We start from the raw sequence: 23,602 nt of genomic DNA on the forward strand, positions 1-23,602 counted from the left end.
TCTGCAGTTATTCGAGTATTTTGAAGACTTTCTCCTGAAAAACAAAGACCTATATAAGAGTTTCACCAATAGACTCTTAACAACAGTCAAACAACACTCACATTTCAAATCGCTGTTTCCTTAACTCGCCGATCTTTTCATTGCGCCTGCTCTCCAGAATAGCGTAGTCGTTTCTGACATCCGTCAAAAAGAGAACCAACTCGTCCACCTGAATCACCACAACTCAAAAAATAAATGACACAAGGAATCACATGAAGTAAAGAAAAAAGCTCACGCAACTATCTGAATTCGAGAGAAAACACCTCTAAAATGGCTGCTCATCACGAACTCTTGATCAAAATTTGAGAGCCACAAAGTTTTGAAGTCATTAATAATTTGACTATTTGAGGCCACGAATTGAAACAGATTGCCAAACACGCTATCACTAAATCTTCATAGTTCATAAGTGTAATCCAAGTTATATTTCGAATAATTACACAATTTAATCCTTCGTAAACCTGTGACTTAAAAAGGCTTTCAGGAATTCGTCCTGATACGAACAGTTGTGTTTAGTGAAGGAATGCAAAGAAAGTGACAAATAAGTATCTTCTAACTGATACTAAGACCAAAAACTGACAGACAGCTGAATGTAAATACAAACAAGGATAGCCGGTTACTGTGCAAGTAGCACCATTTTTTTTAAATTAGTGTCGTTTTTTCCGCATGGTGTGATAAAAAGATCTGAACAAAAAAAGAACTTGGGCATACTTGAAATACATAGAAAAAAGCCATTCCGAAAAACGGTTTTTGAAGAAAATTCACGTGAAAATGTACAAAATGTACAACAATTTTTTTTAAAAATTGATTCATAATTTTTTTGCACAGAGATTTTTAACCTATGTTTACAAAAATGCGCTAAAAAAACTCAAGAACTACTTTTAGTGGAGTACAATTAAATTTTCATTGCTTAAAAATTGCTTACATAAGCTATTAAAAGCATACACGCTCACACCATTTTAGCTCGAAATTAGACGAAAAATCAAAAATTTCAAACCGGTTTTTCTCGACACTGAGAAAACTTTTGAAATTTTTCAATGTCGTTCGAATCACCATTGGAAGAGCTTTTATACGATATATCACTCAACCCTGTCCGATCATTGTTTGTGGTATCCGATTTTGCGTGGAAAACAAAGAAAAAAAGAAACCATAGCCAACTAACAGTTGGAAAAGAGTAATGAACGCAAGAAAACTGAAAAAAAAAACTGACTTAATTTTTCAAGAGACTTCAACTGTTTTTTCAGGCTCAAAATTAATTTTTCGCGATTTTTGATTTCTTTTTAAGTTTAGTTTAATTTCTTTTTTAAAAGGAAGGCAAACTTCACTTTTGAACAGCGAACGTGTAATGCTTACGAAGAACATGAGCGAATTTTTTCGAGAATGGAATTAAATTTTCAGATTTCCAGCGAAACAAAAAAAATTGCCCATTGATGCAAATTTCTCAAATTGTTTATTCTAAGCACACTTTTCTTCATTTTTACCTCTAAATAACGCTAATCAATTTTCATAACAATTGAGTATTATAGTAAGTGGAAAACACGGCACTTTTTCATAAACTTTGCTATCACATGGTTAAAATTGCCGGTGTCGTATATCCTTTGCTCTCGCGAAGGATTAATTAGTTATTTTCACGAAATAAAGTTTTCCTTCAAACGAGCGGCTACGTATTGCAACATAAATTCAGGGCAAGGAGAAAAAGCTCTAACTCACAATTCGGTCTCGACTAATAGCAGGTACTTCCGGTTCCGGCGGAGCAGCTTGCACAACCTCCTCCTCACTTGGAGCAGCAATCAATTCGTCCTCCTGCACCTGGCGAGGATCACTGAGTGACGTCATCGAATCCCTCCTCCCGTCACCCGGCGGCGAATTTGGCTCCCCTTGACCTCTTCTGTAGTATTCCTCCCGTGAGAAAGTACGATCCAGCTAAAATTAATTTTCTTTTTGCAATACCGGAAAATAAGAAAACTGGAATAATACTACAGAAATGCGGAAACCTATGCCCGAAAAAAGGCGTCAGCGTCATACGAGCAACAACCAATATCATGAGATCATTTTTGTCTTTCAACAATTTGAACGAATTGGGTGATTCAGATGAAAAAACATACGCTCCGAGTACAATGAATAAATTTTTGTACTTTTTGAAAGCAAAATTGATTGATGGCTAAGAAGTTTCATTTGAATTCACATGACATAAAACATCAATTTACCATGTGCCGATTCTACATCAACAAAAATAAAAAGCATAACTTTTAAGCTTCTTCCATCAAACAAAAATTGTCGTCAAAACTGTTAATCGTAAATACCTGTAACTTTCTGTACACGTGCAAGTCTCGTTCCTCCTGCAACCTCTCTTCTTCGGTGCCCGGTAAAAACGCCTGGTCTTTCGGCTGCAAAACATTCCCACCGCCACGTCTGTTCTTCTTAGACGAACTCCTGGATCTGAAAGGCAGTTTTCCCCTAATTTCTAATATATAATGATTCATGATGTTAAGAGAAACAAGCGTTCAAAGTACCGAATAATGAATAAAGTGAGATACTTCAATCAATTGTCGGATATCATTGACTTGAAAACTGAACACTATTATGATGATCATTTAATGAATTATTCGCGTTTTTACCAGCGAACATAAGAGTACAGACCTCTTTGGAGAGGGCCGACTACTTCCTGCATGTTCCTCGTTCGGACTGCTAATCATTGAAGTGAGAGGCACTCGCGAGGGGGGCTCGTTGTTTCGCCGAATTGTGTTCTCGTGCTCACTCGCATAACTCGAGTGATCTGTTCTGTTTCTCGGCTGGCTGTTCGCTCTATCTCGTTTCACAGATTCTCTTGTTTTTTCTAGGGGATCAATGTATTCCTACACCAAAAACAAACAATTAAATGCAAATAAAATCTCAAAAAAATAGCCCATAGACAGTTCGAAAAGAGTCAATAAACGCAAGGAGACAAAAATCTTGAAAAAATTTCAACTCTTCAAATTCAAAGTAAAAACAAGGATAGCCGGTTAATGTGCAAGTATCACAGAATGTTCCGACCATAGTCTCTAGAAAACTACGGTTTAGAAAGTCTTTTTTTTCCAAATTAGTGTAGTTTTTTCTGCCTGCTTTGATAAAAGGATCGAACGTAAATATATAATTTAGGCATATTAGAAAGTCATTGTAAAAAATCAACTTGGACAAAAAGTTCTGTAAAAAAATTACTAGAAAAGCTATAAATAAATTTTAAAAATGAAGCTTAAAAACACCAAAAACTAGCTTTACTTGCTTCAAATTAGCTTTTAAGGTCTTACATTATGCACATTTGCAGACTGCAGCTGTTGTAAGCCCGCTCGCTTGCTTTAATCACCCGAATTAAGAAAAAAAATCAAAAACTTCAAACCGGTTTTCTCGACACCAGAAAAATATTGGGATTTTTTTAATGTGGTTCAAACCATGACTTAAAGGGCTATAATATGATATATTACTCAACCCAGTCCTATGATTATTTGTTGCACCTGATTTTGCGTGGAAAACACAGAAAAAACTAAAACACAACCAAATACAAAGCTCCTCCCCATTTTCAAGGGTCGGAACAACATATATGGCCTGAAAGCTCTGAACCTAGAAAAAACTTATGATGGACACTTTATTATAAATAAATAACTCTTTTTGAGAAAGTTGGATGAATAGAGGAAAATTTTATTCAGCTGGGTAATCTGAAAATAAAATCTTTTTCGAAATTAGAACTCGATAACGTTTTTTCGTGACCTATCAGAAAAAATCAGAAGTAGTCATAACGCAAAAAAAACAATTTGAGCGTCAACCAAATTAGAGACTTTTCCTGAAAAAAAACACGAACTAAATAAAGTCTTCACTACGTTCATCGAGTCTTAAAGGGGATTATCAACTAAGTTTATATTACCCTAATTAGTAGGCATGCCAAATTTTGTCTTGTTAATTTTCAATTTTAAACAACATAGCCATTTTGAACACACTTGCTTTTGTTCCGACTTTCGAACGAAAGTAAAGGATTATTTGTGCTCGGGTGGGTTTTTTTTTCTTCAGACAAATTTCGACTTTTTAACTAGCCATTTTGACGGATTTTTTTTCATCATTCAGAAGGTATTGTTGTCCTGAGCTTAAATTTGAAAAGATAATTCACCTGTGATCATTTTTCGTAAAATTATGTGGGTTTAAAGATTGTCATTTTGGCCAATTTCGAACAATTAAATCACGATATATTTCGCGCTATTAACGCATAAGCGGAGATTAAATCTTTCCTAGAAATAGTTTGAAATTGCTTGAAAGAAGCTCATTTGCCATAACTGATTTGTTACTATGACCGAAAACTACTTAGTACTTTATAAGGCGGGTGGGGCAATTTTTTCACAAAAAAACCTCAATTAAAAAATAGCCAATCGAAGATTGGAGAAGGGTAATGAACGCAAGTAAACATAAAAAACACTGAATTTCTTGAAAAAAGTAACTTATGAACTTCAAACAAAAAAGTAGATGCCCTTTAAGCACTTTGAATTTCCAGAACAGTTTATGATTGGCGCTTTTTTGATAACATGAACCCAACTTGATAAAACTGGATCAATAGGCAAAATTTTTATTTCGTTGGGAAATCTGAAAAATAAATCCCCCTTTCGAAGCCAGAAATCATTCACGTTTTTTCGCGCTATTTCCACGTTCGTTATTGGAGAGTGCTATTTACTTCACTTTCAGCAGATGAACTTCAATTGAACTGAAAAAGTGCATTATACCTAAGAGCATTAAAATTTTTTACACAAAATCAAACAAAAAAAAATCAGCAAGACCTATACAAGAGTCTTCACTACGTTCATTACTGTTAAAAAAACTTCAATTTATTTTTATTGCATTAGTTTTTTTCATGTTATTACTTCTCCATAGACCTTAAAATGCAGCCGGAACATTCGAGCAGTCTTGTGCATACGAGCAGTCTTGTGCATACTTGACAACGAAATGACACGCATTCAACCATACAAGCCCTCACACATACAATTTTTAACTATAAAACACTGTTTCAAAGTTGCCAAATAGCAATTCTATTTTGCTGTGTGAACATGCTAGCTATTCCACATTTTTTCTTCAGACTTTATAATGAATTACCACTAGTATCACGCATTGAGCCATAAAACAGCATGCATAAATTTAATGAAAATGAAAAATTTGCAATGCAGGAGGGAGAGTTGGAAAGAACACGTTTGTTAGTAACTTGACATAATGAACAAAAAATAGACCAATAACAATTCGCATGCGGGGAGAAAGGAGAGGAGACTCTGAATTAGCATTATCGGGTTAAATGTAATAAATCCATTTTATAAAAAAAGGCCTCATTTGACAATTAAATAGCCATCAAAAAGTTTGAAACAGAGGTTAAGCTGCGGTTCGTAAACACTAGCGAGAAAACGAAAAAACTCAGCTCTACAAAGTGAAATAAGAAAAAGAAAAAATAAGCCTCAAATTAGTAATACTTTTGCTACGCGACGACTTCGAACCAGCGATCTGGGAATTAAGAGTCGCATGCCCTTTCCGCCCTATGCTATAGATTGTAATTATAGCAAAGGACCCACCAAATTGAGCACTTTAATTTGCGAGTTAGGTTTTAAAAAAGTAGGTTCATACTAATACACTACGCGCGCAAGCTGTCTACAAATATTTCAAGGAAACCGAAAAAAAATGATTGATTTTTTTTTCAAACTTGGTAAATCGGAGAAAAAAATTATCACACGAAAGCCCTTTGTCTTCTTAAAATGTCATCTTAAAATTTTATAAAAAAACTAACCCAAATAAAGAAGTTTGGGACAGGAGGTAAGATTTTCATTCCGCTGCGAAATCTGTTAAAAACATTTCGTGTTTTTATACTTTAGTAATAGGAGAGCGAAATTTTCCTTGCTTTTAGCAAGTTAAATGAAATTAAACTTGAAATCAAAAATCAAACTGCGAAAATGGAAAATTTTGAGCGTATCAAATGTGAACAAACTTTCCTGAAAAAACTTCATTTCGTATATTGGCACTTACAAACTTTAATTTAGTTTTCCAATCATCAGTGCAATAAATTTTACAGTTCTTATCGTTTTAATTTACAGAACATCATTTCATACCCTGTAGAGGACAGTTCTTTCGATTTGCCTGCCCCGTTCGTCCATGCCCCTCTCGATCTGCGGTTCAGACTCAGCTGTTACAATCGGCTCAGAGTGCATGGGGTCGCCCACTTGCTCTGAAGGCGATAAATGAAGGGGAACGACTTTCGCTTCGGATAATCTGATCGGGTCTTCCATTGGCGATCTGTTCTCTTTGTTGTAATAAGGTCTGTTTTGAAAATGATGTTGCTGCAGCACGAATGGCTTGGGATCTCTGAAATTTATTTTTACGGTTTCCAATGAAAATTACGACACATTCATAAAGCTGAGCTTTGCACGACTTGCGATACAAAATTGAATGAATATAAAAGAAAAACAAATTAAAAAAATTTTGACACAGAGGCGAAGTTGCACTTCCCATACGCAAGCAAAAATATGACCGATGACGCTACTGGGAAAACTGAATGAGTAAAACTTCACAAAACTTCTTAAAAGACGCACGCCAATTATGAGTCTATATAATTGCTAAGTGACGCTAGCCAATTATGCCGCATTAGCAGAACCAGTCAATTGAAAAAAAAATTACCAAACAACATGCCTCAATTTATAGAGAGAACGCATTTTAGCTAGTATACGAAAAAGTTCATTAAAAACATCCAACGCTGCCCAGGTTCACGAAAAAGTTCATTAAAAAAGTTCGAAAAAGTATACAAAAAAAGTTCAATTAAAAACATCCAACACTGTCCAGCCTTATCTTATTGAGGGTCTCCTTCCCTACCTCTACGCTACAGGTCCATCATACCTTGAAGCTAAAGTGCTATTTGTATTATAATAGTCTGTGCTAACACCCTTAGCATTGACTGTACTTAATAGCTGGTTATTGATCAAATACGCTTTCAAAATGAACACATTTTGTCGCAACAATATTTGCGACTTAGGTTGGAAAAAGAGACCTCATACTAAAACAAAAGCTTTGCTTGTGTAAACAAAGGAAATGAATAGAACTTAGAAAAAAAATAAAAATCAAACCACGCAAAAAAAAGTTTGAGCCTGAACAAATTTGAAGTCCTTTCCTGAAAAAAAAAAACGAAAGAAATCGTCGAGACATATATAAGCTTCTGAACTTCGTTCATAGACTCTTAAAAAAAGTTGAGAGAACAACAGTTTTTGGAATTCTTTTCTTCAAAATTGATGACTGTCCCGCATATTGCGCTTCTAAATTATAGCCCAAAAACAGTTAGAAGTGTTTATGAATTCAAATAGAAGAGGGAAAAACGAATTCAAAATGAGATCAAAGAAGGAAATATCAGTGTTAGGCCCTGGAAATTTCAAAACTTAAGTACTAACTTTTTGATAAATTTAGAGTATGATTTAAATTTGAGTATGAATTTGAGTATGAATTAAATTTGAGTATGAAGAACTTAAAGACTTCTTCCTGAAAAAACACACGTTCTAAATAGATATCTCGCTTTAAAAAGAATTAAAAATTAAGAAAAAGCGAAATTAGAGAATAAACAATGAAAATGGAGCTTAAATGTGAGCTCAATTTTGCTCCCTCTCCAGTGTGTTTGAATAGGATTGAGATTTCCGAATTTTCTTTTGGAACCCGAGTCTCGGCTCATCGGACTTTAATATGATGCCACACTTGCCCCTCTGCAGGTTTTTCTTGAAGGTTACAAGTTGGAAAAAAATCCGCACTAAACCATAGTTCTTTCTACTCACTCCGAGGCGTCGTCAAGACTCAAAGAAACTACAATGTTTTTGCTTACGCTAAAGGCTGTGCTGCCATTCGCAGCGCATAGACCCAGCGTGATCGGGCCTCTTGTGATTGGGCTGCAAAGTAAAGCGTCTTCTCCGAATCTTTCTCCAGCTGAAAAGCAAAAATCTATGATTTTTAACTTTCATAAGAGAACTATTGTGCATCAAAACTGGTATAATAGCCGTTTTATTCACGGTGACTAACTAAAACATAATGCGAGCTTTCTTGGTCTTTACCGTTACAAGTTCTAAAAATATTTATATAGAACCTCATACTTGTACGAACGACTTATATTCGTACGTCATAAAAGTAGATCGTATTCGAAAAAATTAACCGTATAAAAATAATTGTTATAACAAGTAAAACCATTTTTGGCGCCAACCTTGAAAGAAAATCTCTCGTATGCATCACTCTTCGGCGTTGGAGTGACCAGATAACCGATTAATTCAAACACAGCTCTTCGTGCATTTTTGTCGGCAGATTTGCAAACGACCAATTGCTTGCCCGAAATGAAACACCATCTCTCGTTCCAGTTCGACTTAATGTTCCTGATACCTCTGCGCTCATCTCGCAACAGCCAGCCCTGGAGCACTTTCCCACCAGGGTTGCTAACAATTGGCAGTCCAGACACCGGATCGTAGTTTCCAAAATCACTCACGTTCATTTCCCTGGGACGATTCAATTCACTCAAACTAAACACAACTCACAAGTTTGAGCCAAATAGCATGAAAGGGACATTAAAAGGAGTTTATGTAAGGCGAAAATTCTGCTCATATCTTTTGGGCTCTTTGTAGGCAACAAAACAGGAAGCCGTTGTAGGACGCCACAAAATGAACGAATGAATAGAAAACTTGACACTATTTATAGCTGATGGAATCTGAGACACCTCGTTTTTTTAACAAATTTTATCAAAGCGCTCCAAAAATGCGTTCGTATACTCACTCGTATTCACTGCGGTAATTATGTCTTGTAGCAGCAGGATGATTCAGTTCCCTGCCCACATTCGGTTCTTGCTGTCTCAACAACGTTTCCACGGATTGGGTTCTTCCAGCTAGCCGCAAATCCTGCAATGAGATGCCCTTGTACTTCGAACCACTCAGTTCGAAATCTCTTTCCACAGAATAGCTTCTGTCTCTTTGATGTGATGTGTCGAAATCAGGATCCCGGTTGTCGTAGCCTTGTGACAGGTCAAATTGTGATTGCGCTCGACGGGGGTCTGGAAATCTTTCCTGATCAGCGCGTCGTGTCTCGTCAAACGAAGGGTTTAAGGCTACTGAATGTCGACTCTCTGGAGGACCACGAGTCGACTCAAGGTGTCCAGAATCCTGGAAACTGCGAGACTTATCAGAATTGTAGCTGCTATCAACAGGTAGATTATCAGGTCTTGATCTGCTGATGTTGCGATCTGAGGGAAAGCTGTTCTGATGAGCTTGTCTCGGGGGATAAGCTTCGATATCTTCTCTTCGTTGATCTGCTGACTGCCGATCATGAAAATCTGGATTGTTTGAGTATCTGAAACACAAGATTTAATGCTTGAACTATTTTAGAGAGACAATCGTTTGAAACAGCCAATTGGAGATGTGTAAATGAATTCAGGTGAACGAAAACAACTTACTGACAACTCTTACTCAAAATTTTCCCTTACGAAAAATTTTCCTTACTCGCCTTAAATTTTTTGAAAGACCAAAACTTTTAACACAGAGGCGAATTTGATTTCGCACTAATTGTCATACAAATTAAAAAGCCGAAAATCAAAAGATAATGTGTCTCAAACGAAAAGTGAGGAAGTTAAATAAATTCTGTTTAGGAAATCGAAGGATAAAATCAATTACCTGCAACATAAAGAGAATTCGGGATACATAAACTCCGTTCATTTCTTTCTCAGAACCAATAGATGGAACGGAGAAGAAAAACAATGTTGGCCAAAACATCGAGATCCAAAAGATCCTATATGTACTGAAACACTTTACTTAAAAGTTTGCACCCAAGTTACCTTCATATCCTACAGGAGCATTGTGGCGTAAGAAAATCAATTTCCGTTATTTGTTAAAAGAAAATCCGCAAACCTCTCTGAGCTTATAAAAAAAATTCAATAACAACAAGCTTATCGTAACTGAAGTTGGTTATGCGAGCTGGATCACAAAAAAAAGATAACAAAACAAATCATAGTCAATAGACAGTTGGAAAAGAGCAAACGAACGCAAATAAACAGGCTTGTTTTTTGAAAAAACAACGTTCGAAATTCGAAAAAATAGACGGCCTTAAAGCTCTTTGATTAACTTAACTCAATTTGATAAAACTGGATTAACAGTTTGAATTTTTATTCGCCAGGAAATCTGATTAGTAAATTCCATTTCCGGAATTAGAAGACAATCACGTTTTTTGACACCTTAAAACTTCATCGCTGTTCAACATTTGACAACTCGCTGTTTAATAGTCGAGTTTGCCTTCCATTCAGCAAAAGCAACGAAGTGAACAAAAAAAATCAAACCGCGAAAAATTAAATATGAGCCTGAACAAGTTTTACGATTTTAAAATGAAAACGAAAACAAAATCAAGACGTACAAATGAGTCTGAACTACGTTCATTGACACTAAAAAACACTCGTAAATGAAATTTTAAAATTATGATATTAAAAAATAAGCATTCCATCAACTTGAATCGACTTGATGAAAAATGAAGAATCTTAAAGCTCAGCAAAAAAATTAAAACTAAAACTAAATCTACGCACGTATAGATCTAAACAATGAATCAGTGACAATGTATCCGAAAAAAACTGAAAATTTAAAGCTTTACTTTTTTCATAATTTAAATGAACTTTTCTTTACAAACAGTATGATTGCCGTGCAAAAAAAAACAAGAAACTATGAACTTATTTTACACACTGGAAAATTTTTAAAAAACTCTGAAACATCTTCCAGAAAAGTTATAGAAATAAAACACCTGGCAGGTAAGACGACGAAAATTGGGACGAAATCAAAAAAAGCCGACAAAAAATACAAATATACCTGAAAATTTTCAAGATCTAGACCCACTACTAATTCAGTAATTTTAGACCAGCTGTTCAAATATATCTGGTACACTATAGCTGTTAAAGGCACAACTTGGGTAGAAATGGAGATCTTGAAATTGGAGATCTAATCCTCTGAAAAAAGTTATTAACGAGAAAAAGTCAAAACCGATTGCAATGACCTTGCTTGTCGCAAGGATGAAGTTAGACACTTTTTCTGATTAAGCCAACCCAATTTGAGACACGCAGTAATCGAAGACGCGATAGGAAGTTTTCAGAAAAAGTCCAGTGAGCAAAATAGCGCTCCTGATGCGATCCGAACCACTGACCTTTGTCTCCCCAAGCAAGGACGTTACCTTTTTGACTTAAAAGCAAAAATGGAAACTAGAACTTTGCATGTTAATTAGGTTAACCCAGGAGATCAGAATAGCCCCAATAAAAGTTTTCATCAGGAAAACAATCAGGTAAGATTAAATAAACTGTATATCCCAAATTACCATTTGGGATAAACAGTTGGAAAATTGGAACAGCTGATGAAAAAGAAATCTTGAGTCTAGAACGGAAATATTTGGCCAATGACCCTGCCTCAGCATAATTTAGATTGATTTATCAAACGCTTTCGGATTGGGAGAAACTCGCCTCGCTCTAAGAGTTTAGCCTGAAACATGAGTGCTTAAAAGCCAGCTAGCATAATTTAGTTCAGCAATTTAATCAATATCAACTATCCTAAACTTCAATAGCATAAAGGCTATCAAAAAGAACCTATGGCGAGTAGGGCAACAAATTCTCAACGCGGTGCACCCGATATGGAAAATGAGGAGAATAAAAAACTCTATGCTAGTCTTACTCCCAAACTAAAAAAAAACTAAATATCGATACAAAATAGTGAATCATGTGAACTCTAATAAAATTTCATTTGTTGAAGATGCAAACAGTCTCTCAAGATTGAAATTTTGAGTTAATTACATTGATGTAGCTACTAAAAACTAAATAAATTAATAACTTCTATCTTGTAATGATCAATCTTTACGTAGCAATAATCAGCAAAAAAGACTATTAATATGAAAAATGTTTGTAGTTGCGATTCTCAGGAACTATAGTTTAGTCGTATTTTTTGTCTTATTCTGATTTTTGTCTTATTTTGATTTTTGATTATTCATTAAAAATTACTGCAGCTAAATAACAATTATTTGTTAAAAAGTTGTACCCAATTTCTTTTTTCAGTAAAAATGTTTAATTAGATTCTTGAGTGTAGTTGCAATTTTTAGCTTGCTCAAAAGATAAAAATCTTTCTCTGGTTGCGATTTTCAGCAACGAGAATTGAAAGTTATCTAAACTAAGTAAAGCCTCATAGTTGCTATTTTTAGTAGTTATCTTGAAATGAACTAATTTAATTTTCAAAGTAGAAAAACGACGTAAATCAGAAAAAGTTACAATACAGTTTGTGAATCAAATGTTGAAAAAGATTGAATCAGATAAACATTCTCAGATGTAAAAGGAAAACTGTGATTCGCAGCTTCAGATCAAAACACTTTAAAAAGAAAACCAAAATAAACATGATTTAATTTCAATTTTGCGCTCTGACAAATCAATGAAAAGATAGAGTTGAACAAAGAAATGAAAAGGTATGCATGCTTGCTTTTCACAACCCCTAATAGGCATTCAATATGTTGTTAAGTCCATTTCTAGGCTCCTAGTTAATTATTAAAAGTTAGATAGCAGCGAATATTAAAAATGAGAATAATAACACTAAATTATACAAAAAGTACCTGAACAAAAAGAGTGTTTTGAATGAAAAAAATCCAGAAAAAAAAATTTAAAAGCTTGTGTCAAAAATTAAAAAGAATTTTCTGTGAGAGGTCACTTGAAAGCAACAGCGATGAACATTCAAAAAAAATTCATGAAGTCAAAGATGAGAAGGATCAGAAAGAAGCAAGCAATTGGTCAGATGTTACTCGAAAATAATACAACACAAAAATTTTGAAAGTAGAAATTGAAAATAACTTTTTTGACAACAAATCACCTCAAAAACTTAAAGAAGTAATTAAGTACATTAACAATAAAAATAGAATTGCCATTTAAAACCGAAGTAAAAATCAAATCAAATAAATTAGTCAGGTTATTTCTAAAAAGCCTTTTTTAATCAATGTGTAAAGTTATCCTATTATCCTTCACTTTTTCAGACTTCCAAAATTCAAAAAATTCTTGAGAAGGGGCAAAATGTCAGATTGTAATGACTACCGAATTATATTTCTCCTACCATTTATGATGAAAGTTTTTGAAAAATGAATAAATTATCCTATGAAAATTTGTCTGAAAAAATATAATGCATTAAAACCATGTCAGCATGGATTCCGAAATAAAACACTACAGTTGACGTGATCAAAGAACACATAAAAAATAGTGGAAAATATACAAGAAAAAATTGGCTCCCGCATTAACAATAAAACATCCTACAACGGCGTTTGACATTTCTGATCACAAAATATTATAAGAAAGATACAGTTTAAGAGGAAATTTTATTCTCAAATTTAAACAACTTGAGAATCGTTAACAGTAAGTTAATTATAAAAATGTATACTCAGAAACCAAAACAAAAATTATACAGCACAATTTTCACCCTAGTTCCGTTATTACTTTATATAAATGATTTGTTACGTAAAAGCAGAAAAACAACAGGAAAACACTGATACCAGTAAGGTTGAAACTTGGATTTTAGAGAACAAGCTCACCAAAAAAGAGTGAAACAGTACTAAAGCCTAGTAATTGATGGAAAGTTCAACTTCTAAACACGTCGATAAAACTTTTAAAGGGGCACCTCAGATAATACTTCAATAACTCTCCGTTACACTGGATTTACAAAACATATATTCAACCATAATACCAATATAGAGTACTGATCTAAAGCACAGCTTAAGAGGCGTACTAAAGACCGATACAAAGCCAGCAAAAATTTGTATGACGAAACTGTTTCAAAATTTAAGAGGCGAAGCTTGGCTTTGCAAACACGTGCCAGAAAACTAGAAAAAACTGCAAAAAGTTCAATAATGAAAATTAGAAATCAGCCTCGGAGTAGCAAAAATTCGGTTGATTCTGAGATTCGAACCTCCGACCGAGAGACTAATAGTCTCACGCACTAACCACTCAGCCATGGCAGCTCGTCATACGCCAAACAAAAGCCACTAGAAAAGCAGAGAGCAGATGCTAAGCAATTACCAATCGTAGAGTTAAAACTCCAAATAAGTGAACATTTTATTATTTGCGAAATAGCTTAGAAAAAAAGTTTCTTAACAACACACTACGCTGATCGCTAGTGTAAAAATGAGAACTAAAAAATAGAAATAAATTGGGGACAAACAAAGTCTGTCTGGTTAACGAGTTACATGTCTATGAACTTTATAAACTCATGGTTAAAACTGAGACAATTTTTTGGAATTTAACAAATTCATGAGTACATATGTGAATAAGGAGATAACATGTACTATTAAAACAGAAAACACGTAAAATAAGGAACAAACTTCGCAGGTGAAGTAAGTTAACTCGAAGAGCAAAAAAAGAAAATGGGGTATGTATTTTATGTGATAGTTTTTACAGTTGGATACAGATATTCTCCTTGAAGCATCAACAATTACCAATGACTTTTTGGACTCATTTTTTCAGGAGATAAGAGACATATATAAATGGGAAAACAAACAATTTTTAAGAAAGTCATATCAATTTTCCATGCCTTTGCTATAATTTTTTTGGTCATCTTGTGTTGATTAAACAACACTTAGGAAATGAATTTTTCTCAGTTTTCTTTTTTTTAATTCATGATTTTCGAAGAATTTTTGCAGTCCTTTTCGAGTACCGTGTATATGATTCAAATAATTTCGAAAAAAACAGTAGGCGAATAGATTTTGCTCATGGAGATTCCACCCGGCAGGCTGATGTCTTTTTGGTATTTTCCCAAGCCGAACTACATTGTAAACGCACAATTTGATAGAATGTATTAAGTTTTGGCTTGAAAATATAATTATTATTAACAGTGGCCGCGCAGGTTGCGCAGATTTTTAAACAATTGAGCTCAGGGCTTTGATATCTACAAAAGGGTATGAAAATACCTTCAAAAACTAAGGGTACGAAAATGCCTTCAAAAACTATAATGAAATAAGCGATTTAAAAAATGAACTGACCATTAGCAATGAGCTCGCAATCTCGATTGGCTGGAAACTGGCTCAAAAATCTTAATTTTCTGAATTATTGAAATCAAAATGTCAAACCGCGAAAAAAAATTGAGCCTGAACAACTTGAAAGAAAACAAAAAACACCGACCTGAACAAGTGAGAAATTACTCATCGCTTATCGACACTTTATTCAAGTGCTGAGCCAAAAAATTGCAAGACTCTGATTAACTTACTGGTTGCACGTAAAACTAAGAAGTTTCAACTTAAAATCAACCGACCTCGGTTGCTGTGGATCGCGTCTGTCAACTCTGGGGGATAGTTGATACTGTTGGTAGCTGTTGTGACTGACTCCGTTCTGATCTGGCCTTTGAGGTGGTTTATTCGGATTAGGGTTAGAAATGAGCTTAAATATAGAAGTGTCAGCGGCTGGCAGTCGCGAAGTTGGATGATTGAACGTAGTTGTTCTGTTGATGTGACTAAACCACACAAAAACATTAACTGACTTAACTAGTAAGCAAACCAAACAGCCAACAGACAGTTGGAAAAGAGCCATTGAACGCAAGTAAACAAGAAAAAAATACCGAATTGTTTTTTTGAAAAATTTCAACTTCCGACTTTGAAAAAATGGCCTGAAAGCTTTTCGCAATTCTATAACGATTCATGATTGAAACTGGATCAATGGGTAAATTTTTGATTTCGCTGGGAAATCTGAAAATTAAACTCAATTTTTAAAACTAGAAGTCAATCACGATGTTTTTTGTGACCTTTACACTTTCGCTGTTCGATTGAGGAGCTTGCCTTCTTTTCAACAAAAGAAATGAACTGAACTTAGAGAGAAATCAAACGTTCAATCGCTAAAAAGTACTTTCCTGAAAAAAAATCATCACGACCTATATAAGAGCCTGAACTACGTTCTTCTTCCGATTTTCGAATACGAAAAATGGATGGCCTTAAAGCTCTTTGAGTTTCGACAACAAATTATGATTGACACTTTTTAATATAATTTAAAAACTGGATCAATAGGTAAATTGTTTTGCTGGGAAATCTGAAAAATCAATTCCACTTTGGAAACTGGAAGTCAATCACGTTTTCTGTGTTCGTTACATTTGTGCTGTTCGATAGAGGAGTTTGCCTTTCTTTTAACGATGGAAAAGACCTGAACTTGAAAAGAAGATCAGAAGTCAAACCGCAAAAAAAATTGAGCCTGAACACACTTTAAAACTTCCTGAAAAAAAGAGAAAAAATCATTACGACCTATATAAAAGTCTATAGGTCTAGAGCTTGGCTTTCTAAATTTCAAGCTTTCTACATTTCTACTAAAAAAACATAACGCGACATAATTGAAACTATGATTGAAGTATAACAAAAAAAATTACTCTCAAAGGCGTGCGCAGGAAAATCGGAATTTGGGAACCTCTATGAAATCGACCAATTTGATTTTTTGGTGACCTCGAAACTCGATGAATACCAGAATTTGTTTGACGTTTTTGGGCCCGTTTCAATAGATTTTACGAAAAAAAAGATGTTTTTGGCGCGCTTCCATCTCAAATTTAAACTATATTGGCGCGGTTAGAAAAATTTTAGGGCTGGTCAACCAAGAATGCTTTTGACCACAGAAAAACAATTAAAAGACTATCTGATCATTAAACTAACCTGTAATATATCTCACTCTATGTTGCAGCAGCTCACAAAATAATATAAGTCTAACAGAGTACGGTTTACCATGAGCAATGGTTTACAGGTTTAAATTATTACACAGCGGCAAAACGTTTTTGATTTTCATGTATATCATTGCTTTCTTTTCAAGTTACGCATCAAAAAGCACACAAAAGCTTCGTAATTATTAGACCGTGCTGAGCAGAAGCCAAAAAATTGTTCACATGTTTGTAACTCAAGCTCTAAAACTAGCAAGTTTTTTCAAATAGGTCTCTTTTCGCTCTAATGAAATATCATCTTAATTGTTCCACTAACAGCAATGCACACCCCACCTATTCGGTAAAACCCCACTTATTCCAAAAAAAATCAGAGCTTGTGTAAACTTAAGGAAAACTAATTATTTTAACAAACATAGCCAACTGACAGTTGGAAGAGAGTAATGAACGCAAGAAAACTGAAAGAAAACGACTTGTTTTTCCAAAAATCTTCAACTTTTGAATTTCGAAGAAACAAATAGATGGCCTTAAAGCTCTTTGAATTTGTAGAACAATTTATGATGGACACTTTTTTGTTATAATTGACCAATTTGAGAAAACTGTATCAATAGGTAAAACTTTGTTTCGCTGGGAAATCTGATAATTAATTTCCATTTTCGAAATTAGAAGTCGATCACGTTTTTCGTGAAGTTTAAAATTTTGCTGTTCGATAGTGGGGTTTGCCTTCCTTTTAACAAAAGAAAAGAAATGAACTTAAAAAGAAATCACAAGTCGAACCGCGAAAAATCAAAATTGAGGGTAAACAGATAAAGACTTTTTCCAGAAAAAAAAAACAAAAAATCAGCAAGACCTATACAAGAATACTCACTACGCTCCTTACTCTTAATAAATGCATCGTTTTCAGATTCATTCAACTTCAGATTCACTCGTTATGCTTGGTGCTGAAAAGTACTTCCTTAGATGGGCTCTTTTCCAGTTTCCCACCCCTCTCGTAAAATTACAAAATAAAGCTGTTCATAAATTGTTCACACGGTAATTTGAATGCTAGAAATCTTGCAGAAATTTGTTCACCTGTTCACGCTGACACGTTTTAATGGAGTTTATAACATCAAAAGTCATTTTAAATCGACTTTCATTTAACGGATTTCAGAAAAAATCAAGGGGGAACTGGAAAAGAGCCCTTAGATGCAGTAGGGTTCATTTCTGATGCTTAAAGCTTTAGTTTTCAAGTCAACGAGGAGTTCTTCTAAGAGAATTGAGACGAACAAGTTCAGTATAAAACTGGTATTCAACAATATAATGATAGCGTTTTCCAATAAAACTAATAACTAATAGAAGAAGAAGAAGAAGAATTAATTTCACTTAACAATCAGATACACTATTACATTAAACAAAAAGTATATTTTTTATCACATAATAAATGAAGGTATAATGAATTCAAAATTAACCGATGCGAAGCTGCACTTCGCAAACACAAGAGGAACGAAACAGCAAAAAGGATTACAGAAACACACCATATCAGAAATTACTCCTCCCAAGAGTTACTAGTCATGGCGTGGTGTTGTTTTCAACTAATGCATGTTACTGTTAGATACCAGGCAGCAAATAATGCGCTCTGATGAAAAACATAGCTAGATATGCTGTTTAATTACCTAATAACCTTTCACTAAATTGACCGACTTGAGTTGTAACTCGCCCATCTTGCGATGCAGAGAAGGAATAAATAAAAAACAAAATGTGGAATCAAATTGTACAGTAAGCTGATAAAGAAACAAACACTCATCCAGAACAAAAAAAAATCAAAATGATGAAAACCAAGTCATTCCAGATTTCCACACAGAATCGAAGCTGCGCTTCGCAAACATGAGCAAGAAAACAACAAAAAGCAGCTATGAAAAGTGGATGCAAGCTTCGCCTTTAGAAAACTTTTACTTTCTTCTGTATTTGAACCTGCAATCTCGAAACTTGGAGTCTCACGTCCTTCCCTCTCAGCCACAAACGCTTTAACAACGACAAACATTAGCCACCAATAAAGCAGATAAAACATGTTTTGAAAACTCCGAAGCTACCGCAGATTGAGATTGCAGAAGAAGTGACACAAAATTAGCACTTTTCTTGCGAGTTAAAACATACGTTGAAAACAAAGTAGAGCCATACTAAAACACTACGCTCACAAGCTCGCTTGTTGAAAAAAAAGGATATCTAAAAGTATCACTACTTAAATGTAAGAACCAGCTGAACAGCCAGGATTATATGGTAAAAAATAAGAACAATCAATCAACATTTAGTACGATGTAAAAGATAATATTAATTTGTTGTCATATCAGAGATTATTTAATAGACATTTGTAAATTAACATAATTCTGATATGCAGGGACGTCAAAGGCCCGATAGGCCTAGTCAGGTGATGTCTTAATTAAGCAGTGCAGTTTCTAAGAAGTACTAAGAAGATTCAACTGTAAAGTACTACCAGTTGTCCAAACCCTACAATCCCCCTCTATTATATCTTTATTATTTGTGATGTTTAAAAAACGAAAATCATGGAAAAATATGCATAATTGAATATATTTAGAATTGTTGACTGTTTTAAGGAAAAATTGATTAAATTGAATAGTTTTCTCATCCGTACACCTATTCTTTTAAGACTTTTACCAGCGTAATTATCCGTTGGTATGGTTTTTTTTAAAACTCTTCTAGGTTTCAATATCTCAACCTCCAAGTCCACAATTGAATTTTTTAGGAATTCAGTTTCTAGACTCTTACGTAAAAGATTAACTAAAGTTTTGAAAACCATCTTGTGTGCAATTCTTTCACTGAGCACTATCTTGTGCGTTTCTTGAAAATATGTTACTGACTGGTATCTCCTTTTTTTCACTTCAAGTTTTTGTAGTGAAGTTTTATTAGCCTTGACGTACACTATAAAACCATATTGCAGTATTGGCTGAAGGCGACTGGATTAGGTTTTAATTAGTTGTGCTGTCGTTTGTACGTCACGTAATCGGTAGAAAAACTCACAAAAAATATTCATTTTCTGACAAGAAAGTCAATGAAATTTGAAATCTACTTTTGCATCCATCTGAAAACCCAAATACTTAGTATAGAGGCCTTTTTAAAATCATCGATTCCTATTTTTATTTGGTCTGTTCCTATGATTATTTTCCTAATAAAATTTATGTTTGTTGTTTTGTCCTGGTTCAGAGTTAGCTTAGTGATTTTCAGACAATATCCAATTTCTGATAAATCCTCATTGCATTGGTGTAAGTTTTGTTCTTTTTGTTTCACTGCTGTCTTCAATGAGTTTGTAATCGTTGGTAAATCATTTATCATTAAAATGAACAGTAGTGGCCCGAGGACTGATCCCTAATGCTCCACAGTGAATAGTTTTTAATTTCGACATTTCGGAGCCTTATTTGACTACTTTTGATCTATTTGTCAAATAAAACTTCAACAAGGCCTGTATGGGACCTCGCAGACCGCAGTTCTCAGCTTTTTGTAGAGGGTGAGATGAGAAATGCACCAAACGCTTTTTTGAGATCTATGAAAATTGCATGTGTTACAATAGTGTTCAATTCCCAATAATTTCGGATATATTCGATGGAGTTTAACAAAGCATCTTATGTAGAAAAATTAGGTCTGAACCCAAATTGGTTTTTGGCCATGTTAATATGTTTATCTAAGAAATCAATAATGCGTTTATGGAGTAACTTTTCGATAATTTTGCTGAAAACTGGTAAGAAAGAGGTATTGGCTTATATTTATCAGGACCTTTTTTTGTTCCACTTTTATGAATTGGTATTACTTTGGCTACTTTCAGACAGACTGGAAAAACAATTTTCTTAACATTTACTTATTCATTTTGTAAGTTGTTTAATTATTGCCATTTCTATTTTTTTAGGACAGAAAAAGTTTAATCCAAAAAATCACAACTGTTTTTTGTAAAAAAGTTAAGGAAAATCTAGATTTCTTTTTCGCTGGTTTTCATGAAACTACTAAGAAATCGCTTCTGATGAATTTTGTTTGGATGATTTAACGTTCTCAGCCAATTGATGTATTAAACTAGCAAAAAATTGCTTAAAATTTTCCATTTCTCCTTTGCTTAGATTAACAGAATTTTTGCTTCTACCCGATAATTCTCTCAAAGTACTAAAAACAAGCTCTTAGGTTTTGTTTAGCGTCATTTTCAAGCCTGTTTTGATTAACTTGTTTCCCAATCTGGCATATCAAGTTTTGTAATGCATTTCTAGGTTTTGCAATTTTCGCTTTATGATTGCCACTTCCTGAGCTTAGATAATTTGCATAATCTTTTCGTTTTTTGCTAGCCATATTTTTGACTTTATTATCTATCCAGTTTTTTTCCTATTGTCTCTAGTTTAAGATCGAACGAAATGGTTTATCTTTGTTGTAACTATCTGATGAAAGATTTGAAAATACTCATTGCAACCTAAATTAGTGAAACAATTTCTTCGTCGTGCTTTTGTAATTCATGCAGAAATTTAAAAATATCTTTTTCGCAAATGTTCCTGTCTTCTAACGTGTTCGAAGCTTTGTATTCTTCTGCTTAAGAAATTTCATCAGGAGACTCACTTTCTTATTCTTTCAGGTACGTAATTACCGTTGAGTGGTCTGTTATCAATGTATACGAAACTTGAACAAGTGTTAAAAAAATTTGAGTACGCCACATCTACGCAACTTTAGAAAGAAACTGTTTGTCAAGTTGATTCTAAATTGTTTTGACATTTCAAATTAAAAGCAATTAGACAATCCTCGCATGCAATTTCTATTTGAGGTTTTAAAGATTGAAGATTCTGTCATGCACGGTGTGTTACTTAAGCCTGATGTGTTTGTGAAATACTAAAATTCATATCATATGAGGCTTATTAACCATATATCTGTTTCGAAATAACCTTTTGAAATTTATGTTCATTATCGCTTTCTAATTTCTATTATCACTCCGCTTTGACGATAAATTTTTTAATCAAAACAAGACATGAAGGAAAACAAGGTATATGGATATTTTTTCATTTCAAAATTTTAGGTCAATTTTTCCCCGCGGACATTGCAGTGAAGATAATTGCTCTTTATAAACATGGATCATAAATTTTCAACTTTGTTTTTTAGTAAAGTGAAAGTTGAAAAAAATCTGCGCTACCCTGCTGATATCGCAAGGTACTCTTACACATTTCATTAGTATACAAGACTCTTGAATTTTGATTTAATTTTTAATGATTTTCCAAAAACATTAATTTTTTCAAACAATGTCGAAAACTGATTATATGAAATTTGGAGACTTCGCAACTATCGCAAAATATCCAGCTTTCTTTTGGAAATTCTGATTTTAAAGTTTTCACAAGGTCTCTTTCTATAATATTGCTGCATACTTTTTGATACGATAACACACATAGTTCATTCGGGCCACACCACGAATATCGAAAGGTACACAAACACTTTTGCTTTCATACGAAAAGTAATCAATTATATTAAGTAACTGTTTAGCTGAGCCAACTCGTTCATATCGCAGGATAACCCAGTGTGAAGATTTTTCGTTTTTTAAATTAGTCATAACTCCGCATTGATTTCTGCTTCGTACTGTGGTAATTTTTCATTTATTAAAAAATTTACCATTCCATTCTATTCTCCTTTTTTAAAGTTTCCAACGAGCTGAGAGACCAGTATCCTTTTTGTCGAAGTACAAAAACTTGACTATGAGTGATAGATATAAAAAATCAGTGCCAGTCCCGGGTAAAAAATGGCAGGCTTTAATTCGATCAGCTGAATAATCGATACCCTAGAAGAACCGCAATGTGTCACAAAGTACTAAATGATTTTAAATGTTCTGACTCTGAATGATTCTAAATTGTTTTGACATTTCAAATTAAAAGCAATTAGACAACTCTCGCATGCAATTTCTATTTGAGGTTTTAAAGATTGAAGATTCTGTCATGCACGGTGTGTTACTTCAGCCTGATGTGTTTGTGAAATAGTAAAATTCATATCAAATGAGGCTTATTAACCCTATATCTGTTTCAAAATAACCTTTTGAAATTGATGTTCATTATCGCTTTCTAATTTCTATTATCACTCATCTTTGACGATAACTTTTGAAATCAAGACAAGACATGAAGGAAAACAAGGTCTATGGATATTGTTTTTATTTCAAAATTTTAGGTCAATTTTTCCCTGCGGACATTGCAGTGAAGATAATTGCTCTTTATAAACATGGATCATAAGTTTTCAACTTTGTTTTTTTAGTAAAGTGAAAAAATCTGCGCTACCCTGCTGATATCGCAAGGTACTCTTACACATTTAATTAGCATATAAGACTCTTGAATTTTGATTTAAATTTTAGTGATTTTCCAAAAACATTAATTTTTTCAAACAATGTCGAAAACTGATTATATGAAATTTGGAGACTTCGCAACTATCGCAAAATATCCAGCTTTCTTTAGGAAATTCTGATTTTAAAGTTTTCACAAGGTCTCTTTCTATAATATTGCTGCATACTTTTTAATACGACAACACACATAGTTCATTCGGGCCACACCACGAATATCGCAAGGTACACAAACACTTTTGCTTTCATACGAAAAATAATCAATTATATTAAGTAACTGTTTAGCTGAGCCAACTGGTTCATATCGCAGGATAACCCAGTGTGAAGATTTTTCGTTTTTTAAATTAGTCATAACTCCGCTTTGATTTCTGCTTCGTACTGTGGTAATTTTTCATTTATTAAAAAATTTACCATTCCATTCTATTCTCCTTTTTTAAAGTTTCCAACGAGCTGAGAGACCAGTATCCTTTTTGTCGAAGTACAAAAACTTGACTATGACTGATAGATATATAAAATCAGTGCCAGTCCCGGGTAAAATATGGCAGGCTTTAATTCGATCAGCTGA

General features: G+C 34.0%; 1 protein-coding gene across 1 annotated transcript in view; it reads right to left on the bottom strand.

Annotated features, from left to right (window-relative positions):
- Positions 1-23,602, bottom strand: part of LOC134844914 (muscle M-line assembly protein unc-89-like) — a 72,673-nt gene that overhangs the window by 34,913 nt on the left and 14,158 nt on the right. The window contains exons 5-13 of the mRNA XM_063861741.1: positions 15,333-15,530; positions 8,821-9,390; positions 8,261-8,570; positions 7,889-7,989; positions 6,141-6,393; positions 2,677-2,891; positions 2,340-2,475; positions 1,747-1,959; positions 102-208 (exon numbers count right to left, since the gene is read on the bottom strand). Coding sequence (XP_063717811.1) covers positions 102-208; positions 1,747-1,959; positions 2,340-2,475; positions 2,677-2,891; positions 6,141-6,393; positions 7,889-7,989; positions 8,261-8,570; positions 8,821-9,390; positions 15,333-15,530 — 2,103 coding nt within the window. The remainder of the gene's footprint in view (positions 1-101; positions 209-1,746; positions 1,960-2,339; positions 2,476-2,676; positions 2,892-6,140; positions 6,394-7,888; positions 7,990-8,260; positions 8,571-8,820; positions 9,391-15,332; positions 15,531-23,602) is intronic.

The sequence above is a fragment of the Symsagittifera roscoffensis genome, chromosome 4 (assembly GCF_963678635.1).
Source record: "Symsagittifera roscoffensis chromosome 4, txSymRosc1.1, whole genome shotgun sequence".
Lineage (NCBI taxonomy): Eukaryota > Metazoa > Xenacoelomorpha > Acoela > Convolutidae > Symsagittifera > Symsagittifera roscoffensis.